Here is a 14,998-nt window from a genome sequence, read left to right as displayed (position 1 = left end):
ACCTCTATAGATGTAGGTAATTATGAATACATCCCTAGCTAAGAGGGAGTATTGAAGAATGTAACTAGTGTCAGTTTTCATAATTGTATTTGAATATATTTATCAAAAGAAATAAAAAGAAATTTTATTATTAAATAAATTGACTTATTAAAGCATGGGCTTCATGCTTGGGTCAATTGTTTTAGGTCAGAGCCTCCATTGAATACTTCTATGGTTTATGTCAAGTGTCCTTGTCCACGTCCTCGGGAATTATTTTTCAGGAAAGAAAAATATTATCATGTAAAATAGGTCAATTGGGCCTCCTCCACCAAGTCGACCTAAAGGAAGGTAAAGGAAGGACAAGGAAGGACAAGTCGGCGTCAAAAGGGGAATTCAACCTCACCAACTCACTATAAATTGGAGCAACTTGTCTCATTTGGAATATCATCACACACAAGTTCGAATTGTAGTAGTTGGAAGCAGTAAAAGTGCGAAATTCAAGAAGGAAGAAAGAAAGGGCTAGCGAAGGAGAAGGAGGTCATTATTTTGCTAAGGAAGTCGAAATTCTCCCTCTCTTGTCTCACATGTGCAAAGGAACTGAAGCTGCTGGAGGGCCGAAATTGCAGTCTTGAAGCTGGGTCAAAATTCTAATGCAGTAGGGTCGAAAATTTGTCCTTGAGCCAGTATTGATGTAGTATTGAAGCAGGGTTGATGCAGTATCATTGTAGTTGATGTTTGAAGGTTGGAAGAACAATTTAAGGGCTGACTTGGTGGAGGAGGAAGGTCTGTTGGTCTAGGGTCTTGGTCTATCTAATTTGAATGACTAAATGAAGAGTTCTTGACTAGGTTTTCCCCTATATAGGGGTTTTTCCCTAACTGTGTGCCTACATATGGTGTCCTTGATCTTCGTGTTTTGATTTTGGTAATTGCTTGATGAACTAAGATAAAAGAAGAACATAAGAAAGATAATAATAACTTAAGGAAATCACAAGTAATTATCAACAAGAGAAAATATTTCTGCCTTTCCGATTTTCTAACATAACAAACCCATGGTATGATTAGGACTGTAAGGCAACAAATAAAATGGCCAAAATATGGGGTAATGATAGGGAATATGAAAAACTAGTAATAATAAAAATAATAACATATATATATATATATATATATATATATATATATATATATATATATATATATATATATATATATATATATATATATATATATATATATATGCAAACAAGAAGAAAGGAGTTGATTGCACTTGGGAGGCACAATCTGAGAGGCTTTTGGAAATAATTGCAACAAAAAGTCATGAATAAAGAAAGTAATATCACAGATCTTGAAACAATTAGAATATGCATAGTAATTATATGAGAGAGGGCCACATAAAGATATCCCTCTGATAATCAATTTAAGAACTAAAATTTTCTCTTCCAAAGACTAAGATGGAATAAAGAAGCTTGTGATGGGCAAAGCTCGAGACACAAATTGTTTACAAGCATAATACTTAAAATGGGGCTTGGAGGCCCTCATGCCTCACATTAAAAGAATATTCAATGGGGTCATTTAGAATGGGTTTTCGACAAATTGGACGATTAGTGTTATCATCCCCTTGCTAAAAAATTGCGACATCAACAACCCTTCAAATTACTGAACCATAATAGCTAATCCTGTTTTTGGTAAACTTTTGGGAGCATGATAGAAAAAAGAATTAGTGCTTGGGATGAAAAGAAGGGAAAGAGGTAAAAGGGACAAGTATGCTTCAGACCAAAGGTTTCTATTATCGACCATTTCATTACGCTTAAACACTTGATCAAGAATATTTGGGATAAACAGGGAGGGGAGGTATTTTGCTTCTTTGTTGACTTCAAGAAATCTTTTGATACAATACGTAGAAGCAAATTGTGGAGTAGAATGGAAGAATTGGAAATTCCAAAACAACTCAGGGTTGTTGTCCATAGGTTGTATGACCAAGTTTGGGCCAAAATTTGAACCAAGCAAGGATTTTCTAAATGTTTTGGAAGTGATATTGGGGTCAAGCAGGGGTGCCCATTATCCCCTACTTTATTTGGATATACATTGACAAATTAGAGGAGTGAATAGACAAGTTTGTGGTGAGGGGGTCCACTTGACCAACTATGTTATAAAGTTGCCTCTTTATCTTGATGATCTTATTTTAATGGCAAAAACAACATAAGATTTGTAGTAACACCTAAAATCCCTAGAGCTTCTGTTTCATGAGGTGGGGATGCTTAGAAAAACCAAGGTCATGATTTTTACCTTGAAGAGAAAAAAGGTTCATAGGGAATTTGTTTTTGAAGGAAACCACTTACAGGCGGTCAATGAATACAAGTACCTTAGCCTTCATGTCCACAACAAACTCAGCTGGGAAACAAGTAGAGTAAAAAGGATACAAAGGGGACGAGAGCTTTATACTCATTGCAAAATATATGAAGAAGAGTTGGGCCATGGGACTCGAAAAATAAGAAGACCATTTTTGAGCTTCTAGTTGTTCTGGTGGTACTATATGGATGTGAAGTATGGGCTAGCAATACTTCAAAAATAAAAGGGTGGCAGATATAACAATTAAAACAACATTTAATCACAAACAAACTCAAGATTAAATCAACTATTCCATATGAAATTATTGTGACAGAAGCTGGGGCTTTCCCCATTAAATCATCGACTATGTTCCTATTGAAAAGTTATCTAAAAATATTAGATAACATGGATACATCACTGTCAAAAAATGGTCACTGGAGAGAAATTAGATAGAAGAAAGAGCACGTGGATGAAACAAAACATCAAATGGATGAATAAGTGGAGTATTAGCATAAATGAATGTCTAAAGAATAAAGTAGAAATAAAAAATCATGTGCAAAGAAAAGTCAAAGAGAACATGTGGAAAGGGTTGCTTGGGAGGAAAAAGGAATACTATATCAAGCATTTCAATCCTACATATGACCATACACAAAATTCCTACATAGGAATGGAAATAAAATGGAAAGAAAAAATGTTAATCACTCAGATAAGAACTAGTTCACATCAACTTAGATGTGAAATCAGAAGATGGATGATACCTAAAGAGGAGAGGGCAGATAGAAGGTGTAGTTACTACACTCAAGAAGAGGTAGAGATAGAATGGAATTACATCATGGAATGTTCAATTCATAAGGACATCTGAAACAATTATCTTGAGACACTAAAAGTGAACAACTTGAGTAATTTGTTTGAAGAAGAGAAGATAATAAGAATTACAGACTTCGTGATCAAGATACATAGTGGAAGATCCAAGATGCAGAAAGAAAATAAAATTTAGGTGTGATGTTTTGGGTCGTGCAGGATTTTCTATGTCTAGGTCCCATAGGTTGCTTGGCTTCATGGACGTGATTAAAACACTTCATTTCATCACTGCTGAAAAAACTCCCCAACAGTGTGTCAAGGTTGACATTAGCTGATGGTTGATGGGACAACCCTGATTGCATCACCTATTTCTTGTCACCATTCTTTGGTTTAGCAACTAGAAATGAGATTCTTATAGACACAAAAATGAATATGGAGAAAGGTTGGAGTAGTGTCATTCTCTAGTTGAACAGGGTTGACATACATTTCATAAACAAATTTTTGGTGTTATAGAGTTAGACTAGTGAACTATTGTACTTATTAGAAAAATCTTCTTCTAATGATAACTACCTGCAAGCCTACCTCATGGTCACGAATCTATATGGAACATAAAACAACAAGCACGAAAAAGAAATAATCGTCATCAAATTTCTACTTGAGAAGAAAAATAGATTTGAAATTCCAAGCCTCAGTGGGGAAAATATTAAGCACCATGTATTAATGCAATCATTGGCTCAGTGCCTAATGCAATCATTAGTTGTCCATTAAATATCATTTTGTTTTCATCAAATGGAATGGACAAAGACAGTGAAAATTATTGGCTTAGTGCATGGCGCTTAATATTTACCAATGGAAATACAATAAATATGAAGCACCATGCACTAAGGCAATTATTTCCTCACTGCCTATTCATCTTCTCCATTGAATACACTGATATTGGCTTAGTGCATGGCATTTAATATTTACCAATGGAAATACAATAAATATGAAGCATCATGCACTAAGGCAATAATTGCCTCGCTGCCTATTCATCTTCTCCATTGAATACACTGAATTGAGGGAATGAGTCAATCATTGCCTTAACACATGGTGCTTAATATTTGCCCTATCCACATCTATAAATATTAAACACCATGTATTACAACAATGATTGACTCACTCATCTTCTCCATTGAATACACTGAACCAAGGGAGTCAATCATTACCTTAATACATGGTGCTTATAGAAACACTATCCCCTTCTATCCACATGGCAAAAAAGAGTTTTATCATGTAACTCATATTTTTTTTCCAAATTTATTAAAAAATAACACATATTAAAAAAATATAAGATAATAGTTATCTTCGAAAATCAATATTTTAAATTATATTGTTTTGTATTTACTATTAACTTATATGAGTTTGAAAGATTAATTGAACGTGACGACTAGACTGCTGCCGCCCGCGTGCCCTCCTTTGCATCCCCCTGCGATCTTCTGCGCCTGCCTGGGTGTTGGCCTCTGCCATGGCCCCTTCGGATCCGCCTCTGGAGGGGGTTGATACTCAGCGCGCTTTCTCTGATCTGGTGAAATCCCTACCTCCGCAGCGCCCCAGGCCTGCTCTTTCAAGATTTGTCAAGAAGTTGGATGTACTCCAGGAAGTTCAGCTGCCTCCGGCCCTGCCTCGCATGGCGGCTTTGTCTCTCGCTGAAAAAGGTCTCATAGGACAATTTACAGGCCTCTGGCCTTCTCCTAGAACTGTTCAAAAATGGGTTGAAAGAAACTGGGCTGACAAGATCCAAGGGAAAATTTCCATCAGGTTCTGTGGGAAAGGGTACTTCACATTCCACTTTGAATCCAAAGAGGATAAGGACTTAATCTTCAGAAACAGGCCCTATTTCATGGACTCCAGGAGCCTCTACCTCAACAAATGGACTCCAGACTTTGATCCTGAACTGGATGCCCCCAGTGCTATCCCGGTATGGGTCCGTCTCCCTCACCTCCCTCTCCATTGCTGTGGAGATGAGTCTGTTCGTGCCATTGGGAATGCAGTGGGCAAATACATCGATCGTAGTGAACCAAAAGATAACATGCAGGCCTGCGCAAGGATCTGTGTCGAAGTGGATCTTGGCAAAGGTCTCCCAGAAGCAATAAAACTGAAAGTGGACGAATGGAGCCATATCCAGTAGTTGGACTACGAGCAGATTCCTTTTAAATGTAAGGTATGTCATGAATATGGACACTTTGCCAATAGATGTTCTAAACTTGTTGATGCAGAGAGCGGCGAACAAGAGGGCCATTGGGAAACGACCAAAAGAAGAAGCCTGCCCCACCACACAAACCCTCCCTGGAATCAGATCCTCCAGCTCCCTCTGCTTCTCGACCCTCTTCTTCCTCCCCTCCTTCATCTGTCCACCCCCCCCGATCCGCCGATCCCTTCTTCCTCTAATCCCTTCCTAGTCTTATCTTCCCTTGACCCATCTTCCATGAATCCTCCTCAGCCCCCCCTGATCCTTTCCGAGCACTCTGATCCCCCTCCCTCTCTGATCATCTCATCGCAAGCCTCACTAGAACCCTCTCTTTCCAGGCATACCAGAAGCAGCACTAAAGAACATGGAACTTCCAGCGATACCTTTAAGAAACCTGGACCTGGTAGAAAATCAGCTAAGCAACATAGGGACGAGAACGCTCAGAAAGATATAGCCATGGGAACTCAAACCCCAATAGAGTCTTTCATTCAGGGGCATCAAGAAAAAGAGACAAATTACAAAGATCAAGAGAGGCGAGCACCTCTCCGCACGCCAAATATCCAATGATGAAAATACTGTCTTGGAACAGTAGGGGGTTAGGGCACCCCTCCAAAATTTTCGCCCTCAAAGATTTAATCCACAGTGAAAAGCCAGAAATCTTATTGATTCAGGAAACAAAACAGGATCAGCAAGTAATGAGAGGCATTATAGACCAGCAAAAACAATACAAAGGGTGCGTCAGCGATGCAAGAGGAGCTTCGGGAGGCATCGCCACCCTCTGGGATCACAACAAGTGGAACTGCGCTTCAGTAAATCTACATTAACATTGGATCAGAACCGCGTTGGATAACAGAACAAATAACCAAACTGTAATTATTTATAATGTGTACGCCCCCAACCACTACAAAGAAAAGGAAATCTGTTGGGGTGATCTTAAGGCTAGTATCGATGGTGAGCTAAGCTTAAATATCATAGTGGTAGGTGACTTCAATCTCATTCTTCACGCCAACGAAAAGAGGGGAGGCACCTTTTCTCTAGATCCCTTCAGAGGCCAGTTGGAGGCTATCATTCAAGACCACGATCTAGTGGACGTTGCCCCAAAAAATCGCAGGTACACTTGGAGAAACCACAGACTTGGATTGGGCAACATAATGGAACTGCTAGACAGGTTTCTTATCAACATTTCGTTTCTTTCTTCCTTCTCCGTGGGATATGCCAACGTTCTCACCTCATCAGCCTCTGATCATTATCCCATTACCCTCACGTTGGAAACTCACTGTCCCCTTGGGTCCATTCCATTTAAATATAGCCCCCTCTGGAATGGGGTTCCAGCAGTAAGAGAAATAGTTCAGAGAACTTGGAATCAGCATGTAGAAGGATCACCAGGTTTCATTTGGGAAACCAAACAAAGAAAAGTCAAGCAGGCTATCAAAGAATGGGCAAGAGTTAATTATAAGGAACATCAGGAGACCAAAAATAAAGTTAAGAGCGATCTAGAGAATATCCAGAGAATGATAGAAGAACATGGCCTCTCCCAGCAGAGTATGGAGCAAGAAAGGATTCTCTATTCTCAACTGAGTCACATAAACAGGGAAGAAGAATCCAAATGGCGGCTAAAATCTAGGCAACTCTGGCTCCAAGGTGGAGATAAAAATACAACATTTTTTCATAAGTAGGCCACAGCTCGAAAACTCAGGAATAATGTAAGCTCAATCTTGGATAAGGAGGGCAATCAGCAAAACACCCAAGAGGCCATTAGAAACGCTGCTTCTGATTACTACAGAGATCTGCTTACTGAAACCAAAGGAGAAGAGGATTATGCTGACCTTCTTCAATACTTACCCAAATGCCTCACCAAGGATATGAATGACAACATGAATAAAGAAATCGAAGAAGAGGAAATAAGAAGTGTGATTTGGACTCTGAATCCTGATAAGGCTCCCGGGCCTGATGGATTCCCCATATGTTTCTATAGGGCGTTCTGGGGTTTAATAAAAAAGGATCTAATCAAGATGATCAGATGGATTCAGCGGAAGGGCAAGATAGGTGGTTACACCAATGCCACTTTCCTTGCCCTCATCCCTAAAGAAAATCGACCCTCTTCTTTCTCTTGGTTTAGGCCTATATCCCTCTGCAATTCCTCATACAAAATCTTGTCCAAAATCTTAGCATCTCGACTCAAACCTCTCCTCCCCTCTTTGATTTCTGAAAATCAAGGAGGGTTCTTGCCCAACAGACAAATCACTGATTCTATTCTTCTTGTGTAAGAAGCCGTTCACTCGAGTCTATCCAGGAAGGAGAAAGGATTCATCCTCAAACTTGACTTGGCCAACGCATTTGATAGAGTTAGGCACTCCTTCCTCTTTGCTGTTTTAAAGAAGATGGAGTTTGAGTCGCCCTTCCTTAGTCTTATCTCTGCTTTCATCTCTGGGCCATGGATCTCCCCTCTAGATAATGGAAGACCGGGTGAAGCCTTTAAATCCTCCCGGGGTCTCAGACAGGGCTGCCCCCTCTCCCCTTATCTCTTCATTCTCATGGCGAAATCCTTTAGTGAAGCTCTGAACCACAACAGAAGAGTGGGTCTCATTACAGGTATAAAATTTGGGAATGGAGCCAAGAATATCAACCACTTACAGTTCGCTAACGATACCTTGCTCATTGGAGGAGCCTCCACCACCATAGCATGGAGGTTCAAGATTCTTCTTGATCAATTTATGGGGTACTCTGGAGGCCTGATCAACTAGCAAAACAGCTGTATTTATGGATGGAATGCTCCAAATCAGGTCATTCACAACATTGCAAATATTTTTGGAGTCTCTTGCAATTTATATTGGACTCATTTCTCTTACCTGGGCATGCCAGTGAGCCTAGGATCTTTGAAAGCAGGAATTTGGGACAGCATCATTGACAAGATGAAGAGGAAAGTTCAGCAATGGGGTTTAATGTGGCTCAATCCAGCAGGCCGTCTCATCCTTCTTAAATCAGGTATCTCTTCTCTACCCCTCTATTGCTTTTCTCTTTTCCAAGCCCCAACTTCCTTTCTCCACAAAATGGAAGTTGTTCTTCGCCATTTTCTTTGGCAAGGAGGGAAAAACGACAAGAAGAAATTCAACCTTGTCAGTTGGAAACAAGTCATTCAGGCACAGGACAGAGGAGGTCTCGGTATTAGGTCCCCCACTTTTACTAATCTTGCCTTCGAAGGGAAGATTGTTTGGAGCCTCATCACTGGCCCTCCTGCGTGGTGGAAATGGGTTCTGGAAACCAAATATTTGAACTTCCCCAGACAACAGCTTCTAGACTCTGATATCCCCAATAGGGACTCCTCAAAAATTTGGCGTCTATGCAAAAAAGCTATTCCTCTCATGACTCTGAATATTTCCAAAGTTCCTAGGGGTGGAACTAGCATAAACATTGGGACTGATAAAATCTTGGGACAACAGCCAATAAACAGGCATGATGAAGCTATTCCTATTCTAACTTTCCTCAACAACATGGGGATCTTTTATCTTGATCAAATCTCTAATTGGAATCCTTTGTCTCATATCTGGCTTGGATGGACCTTTCCTGCTATCTGGCTTGGATGGACCTTTCCTGCTATCCCCAGTGAACTTAATTTCAGTCTATCCGCTCTTCTGTCTCTGATCCACAGTAAAGCTCCCATAAAAAAAAATTGAGAAGGACAACTTTCGTTGGGACCCCTCAGGATCGGACTACTCTATTCCAGCAGGACACCAGCATGTCAGCTATAGCACCTTCCCCATGCCATTATGGAACCAGTGGAGAATCGTTTGGAAATCAAAGGCACTACCTAAAATCAAATTCTTTACATGGGTCCTACTAAAAGGGAAAATCTTAACAGCAGAGAACCTGCAAAAGAGGGGTATTAACGGCCCATCTCGTTGCCCTAACTGTTGTAGCATTGAAGAAACTATGCACCATCTTTTTGTCGACTGTTCCTATGCTGTGGACTGTTGGAAAAATTTATTCCCCATTGATAAGTTACCATGGACTGCCCAGCAATCTATAGGGGAAGTGATTCTTGCCTAGAAAAAGAGCTATCCCTGGGGCAATAAGGGAAGCAATCTAGTGAAGAGAGTATGGAATACTCTCCCCTACACCATGCTGTGGAGTATCTGGCTAGCAAGAAACCGGAGAATTTTGAAGGATAAAAATTCGGCATCAAGAATTGTAAGTAATAAGGCAAAGAATCTTGCTCTCGAAACCATTTCAGTCAAAACCCATAGTAACATTGATGTAACAAAGTACAGTGTTGAGGAAAGAAGTTTCATTAGTTACATCCTGGATAAAAACAATAGCATTCAGAAAGGCAATACAGGGAAAGATCAGCGCAGTCAGGAAACCCATTCATGGAAAATCAGGTTAAGAGAGGAGGAGTTTGCCAACTGGTTACAAAATTGCAACAGCTACTACCTGTTCTTTGACGGAGCATCTAAGTCAAATCCAGGAATAGCTGGAGCAGGAGGCTTGATCCTAAATGCTAATGGGGAATGCGTTCTCTATTACGAATGGGGTCTTGGGAACTTATCCAACAATTGGGCAGAAGCATTGGCTCTTTATCAGGGGTTAACGCAGCTCAGCAGGCTAGGGATAAGAACAACAAAGATTTTTGGAGATTCCTCGGTTGTCATTAGCCTTATGATCCAACAAAAAGAGTCTCCCAACATCCTCCTTCAGCAGGTCATCCTGACAGACACGCCAACAAGGCTTGCGAAAGGATTATGGGTAGCTTATGTTGCAACGCTGAGGAGAGTCACCAACCTTTGCCATGACCCGATTCTGTTTACCTTGCATCAAACCAGCTTTTCCTGACAGAAAGAAGTGGTCTCAGGCCTCCCAGACATCCATCAAATCCTTTAATTGTAACAGGATTTGGCACAGATCCGATTCCCCCAAAGCTCTGCTCCTTTTAAGTACTATTGTTACCTCCTCTCTTCACACTCTCGCCTATTTGAACTTTATGAGTAGTTTCCAAGTCACCCTTTGCCTGTCTCCGGATTCCCCTTCTTTCCCCAAGTTCAACTCTCGTCCATCTTGCCCATCTCCATGTTATCACTCAGCGTCCTTGCTTTCAATAGATCATCCGCTTGCTATCTTGCAAAACTCTGGTGGCTGAGAGGACTTGTTTGTTTCCTTATCTGTTAGAACTCATAGGCAGTTCTCCACTGCTATCGATCTTTTCTAGCACAGGACCCTTTCTCTTCTTCAACAGCTAAATCATCGGTCTATAAGAGGCAACCAGGCGAAAGAGTTCATCGCGGTTCTGAATCACAGGAAGAACATCTCCAAGAACGAAATCCCAAATCCTTCAAGCGCCAACCATAAGGAAGGTGAAGAAATGCCGGAGGTATACATAGCACGGGCATAACAACCACATTAGCATGGATCAGAAATGATTTGCCAATGTCAATTTTTGCTGCTCCAATTTGTAAGAATCTATTCCTGTCGAGAATTTTTTAAAACTAGAATAAGCAGGATTAAGGAGATCTTTCTGCTATGTAACTCCTCAGATCCTGACTTACTTCGGCATCTATTGTATTTCAGGAGTCCTGACTCCCTCCCTTTTTTCAGAGATTAATATAGCAACCGAATTTGTTAAAAAAAAAAACTTATATGAGTTTGAAAAAGTGAGATTTTATGAGTTTCAAACACTAAGATTGGAAATAGTAATTCAACTGTGAGATATTTAATTTATTTTTTAATTTTCGTAATATAATTTTATTTTTTTTTGTTATAACTTTGGCAATAAAAAAATTTAATAGATTTTTATTATTTAAAATGTCTTTTTTTTTTAATTTAAGAGTAAATTTAAGAACTTAAAAAATACTTGAAGCATTTCCATTATACAAATTATAGAAGTCACACTTATCATTCTATAAAATACTTGAAGCATTTCCATTATACAAATTATAGAAGTCACACTTATCATTCTATAAAATCTCAATCCATTTTACCTAAAAAAAAATAAAATATTTGAAAATGATGATTTAAAAATAATAATAATACTAATAAATATTATATTTATATAAAATGTAATTAACTAATTCTTGTTGGTGGGACAAGGGATCCAATTTCACTGCTAAGTTTACAAGGACATATATACTCTACCCAATCTGGTTTTGAACATATAAAATGTAATTAATGAATACCTGTTTGTGGGACAAGGGATCCAATTTCACTGCTAAATTTACGAGGGCATACATATTCTACCCCATCTGGTTTTGAACATGTGACACCATCCGGTTTTGAACCTGTGACTTCTTAAAAAAAATAATCATTAAACCATTCAAACTATATGATAAAGATAAAAATAGAAATAAGATCACCCGACACAAACGGGAAAGTGCAGAACGTTGGTTCTCTCTCGTTGCAAAGATAGATTTATTTGATCGAGTCGATGCTAAAATTATATCTTGTGGATCAGGTTTTGATCGAAGTACCATACATCTTTGTGCAAACGGTGGTGTATGGAGTGATCGTTTACGCATTGATCGACTTCCACTGGACAGCCGCCAAATTCTTTTGGTATCTTTTTATGATGTTCTTCACGCTCCTTTACACCAAATATTACGGGATGATGGCGGTCGGTCTCTCTCCCAATGCAACCATAGCTTTACTTCTCTCCACGGGTTTCATCGTAATCTGGATGCTCTTCTCCGGCTTCATAATTCCACGTCCGGTGAGATTTACAGTCCACTTCGTTATATTTGATTTGATCTGATTAACTAGGTTCTTAATAAAGTCGCTTTCTCATGTTCATGTTTTTTGGAATTATGTGGCAGCGGATTCCCGTGTGGTGGAGATGGTATTACTGGGCTTCTCCCTTTGCATGGACTCTGTATGGACTGATAGCATCTCAGTTTGGAGATGTTTCAGATGAAATGGTGATGGCCGATGGTGAGAAACAAGAAGTGAAGGAATTCTTGAGGCGCTACTTTGGATATACCCACGATTTTATGGCACCAGTTGCAGTTGCTATAGTGTCTTTCGCACTTTTGTTTGCACTCATTTTTGGCACCAGCATCAAATTTCTCAATTTCCAAACGAGATAGCAACACATTATATTTTGGTTGCACTCATTTGTTTTGGCCCAAGGCATCACAGCTTTCAATTTCCAAACGAGATTGGAAAACACTGTATTATGTTTTGTGAGAGCAAAGTCAACATTGAATTATTGCATATCATAGGGTTTCAATTCCTTCAACGCGAAGGGCAGTAGGAATTGGCCCTTTGAGAGCTTAACATTTTTATTTGGTTGTTAGTTCATCCTACATTTAGGAATTGGCTATGTGAGAGCTTAACATTTTTATTTGGTTGTTAGTTCAGGTTATATTTAGGAATTGGCTCTGTGAGAGCTTAACATTTTTATTTGGTTGTTAGTTCAGGTTACATTTAACATTTTTATTTGGTTGTTAGTTCATGTTACATTTATCAAATATGGATGGTGTATTTTATGTTGAGCATAATCTAGATGTTACACTAATTAAAGATGGATGCACATTAAATACACAATTTTATTTTGACCGGTTTCATATTAAATTTATTAAAAATAATAATATAGTTAATTTTTATATTACATGAATAATAATTTTAACTTAAATGATAATATTATATAAAATTTAAATATTATATTAAATCTATATTTATATAATTTTTTATTTTTTATTTATGTCAATTGAATTTAGTTTGTGTGGTTGGGTGGAATTATCGTTATCTTCCTTACCCAGATTTCAAGTTTTGTAAGTTGATATTTCTAATATCTTCGAATTTTATTGCTCTCTTAAGTGAGTTTACACGAGAACTAACCTAGCACTCTTAATCTCTCTCTTACCTTAACCGTGAGAGAGGTTCAATTTCTTACCTATGCCATACCCCAATGCTCAAATTTTTTCCCAAAAAAAAACTTTATATAATTTTCATAAAATAATGAATTATAATTTTCATAAAAAATAATATTAAATAAATATATATACTTTATTAATTAAATAAAGTAAATATTTAAATATATTCCTAAATAATTTTTATTCAGTCAACCTATTTTATTCTAAATATTATATATATATATATATATATCTTAAATATTATATATATATATATATATCTTAATCCACGAGGGTGATGAACTTTAAATCTCAGAGTAGTCACTTGCATGATTGCATTGAAATATATATAATATTTAGCGGAGTTTTAATATAAAAATACAAATTTTACATATACATACTTTTATTTATCAAATAAAAAATTTGATAATTTTCAAAATTTTTGTTATTTTTAATTTATACTTACATATACTTACATAAAATAAATACATTATTAATTTTATAAAAAAAATTATATATATATTAAATTAAATATTAATAACTAATTTTTAAAATTCAAAATAATAAAATCAAATAATCCAAACACATATTCAAATGTAAAAATAAAATTACTATTCCAATTAAAAAAAAATAAACGGCTTAAAAAAACATAAATACAATTAATCAATGCAAACATTAAAAATAAAGATGAAACACATTAACTACTGATCAATTTTTTTATTAAAAAAAAGTTGTATTTTTCCTTTAAAAAAATCTCATTTTTTGTTTGTACATATATTAAATATTATATAAAAAAATTACACTTTAAGTAATGTACATTGCATGCCTTTTAAAAATATTTTTTTCATCATGTTTTTTCTCATTTATTTTCTTTTTAACATCATGCCAATTTCATGAAGAAGGGTCCAAAGTGAATAATAGTGATTTAGAAGTTCAAATATATGAAGAAGGGTCCAAAGTGAATAATAGTGATTTAGATCTTCAAATATAAGATTTCTAGAAGTAACCAATTTCTCATCAAAATATGATGTTTGTTTCATTATATTTTTATTTATTTATTTTCTTTTTTAACATCATGCTAACTCTATAAAGAAAGATCCAAAGTGAATAATAGTGATTTAGATGTTCAAAGATAAGATTCGTAGATGGAACCAATTTCTTATCAAAATATGATGGTTTAGATTAATGAAATATCTTAGTGAATAATAGTGATTTAGATGTTCAATGATCCGGATTTAAACAGGAACGCAACAAATTACAGAGATAACCATATACACAAAGATGCAGCGGAAATAATACTTCATTTCATTAATGGAAAATACTGAAATATGCTTACAACCAGAAATGGAAATAAACCAGCTAGGGCGATGGTAGCTTATCTCTGAGAAGAGATGTGATGGCTACATGCCTCTGAACTGTGTTACAATGAGGCTCGAAGGCCTATTTATTGTTGAGAAACAATGGAAAACCCTTAACATTCCAAAACCTAACCCTAGGAGATGAAACGCCAAACTGTGGGCCCCGTTTGGGGTAAATTGGTACATCAACTTCCCGGGGTCGTAACTTTGGCATATGATCTCCATTTGACGTGTACAATAGCTCGTTAGAAAGATCTATCCGAGCACTATCATTGTTGGAACGGGCAACATCGGTCCATTGGCCCCATGTTGCCCCCGGATTCCCCAAAAAACATCGTTTAGGGCCTCAAAACGGCTCCGGAAGTTCAGGACCCGAAAAACTGCTAAAAATAGTAAGTTGTGCTACAATTAAGGAAACTGAAAATGCTGAGAAAGACAATGGTGGGGGTCCAGGTGGAGTTGGCAGGTGG

At 37.5% G+C, this 14,998-nt stretch overlaps 1 protein-coding gene across 3 annotated transcripts in view; it reads left to right on the top strand.

Moving 5' to 3' along the window:
• LOC149192920 (ABC transporter G family member 39-like) overlaps window positions 1-12,623 on the top strand; it is a 190,412-nt gene extending 177,789 nt beyond the window's left edge. For all 3 annotated transcript variants that reach the window (XM_089404736.1, XM_089404738.1, XM_089404737.1), the window contains exons 22-23: window positions 11,775-12,029; window positions 12,133-12,623. In XM_089404736.1, coding sequence (XP_089260862.1) covers window positions 11,775-12,029; window positions 12,133-12,402 — 525 coding nt within the window. In that variant the 3' untranslated portion in view covers window positions 12,403-12,623. The remainder of the gene's footprint in view (window positions 1-11,774; window positions 12,030-12,132) is intronic.
• The last annotated feature ends 2,375 nt before the right edge of the window (window positions 12,624-14,998 follow it).

The sequence above is a fragment of the Pinus tabuliformis genome, chromosome 2_2 (assembly GCF_031772625.1).
Source record: "Pinus tabuliformis cultivar Carrire ecotype Pingquan chromosome 2_2, CPIR1, whole genome shotgun sequence".
NCBI classification, from domain to species: domain Eukaryota; kingdom Viridiplantae; phylum Streptophyta; class Pinopsida; order Pinales; family Pinaceae; genus Pinus; species Pinus tabuliformis.
The sequence above is the reverse complement of the archived record's forward strand: the minus strand, read 5'-3'. Positions and strand labels throughout refer to the sequence as shown.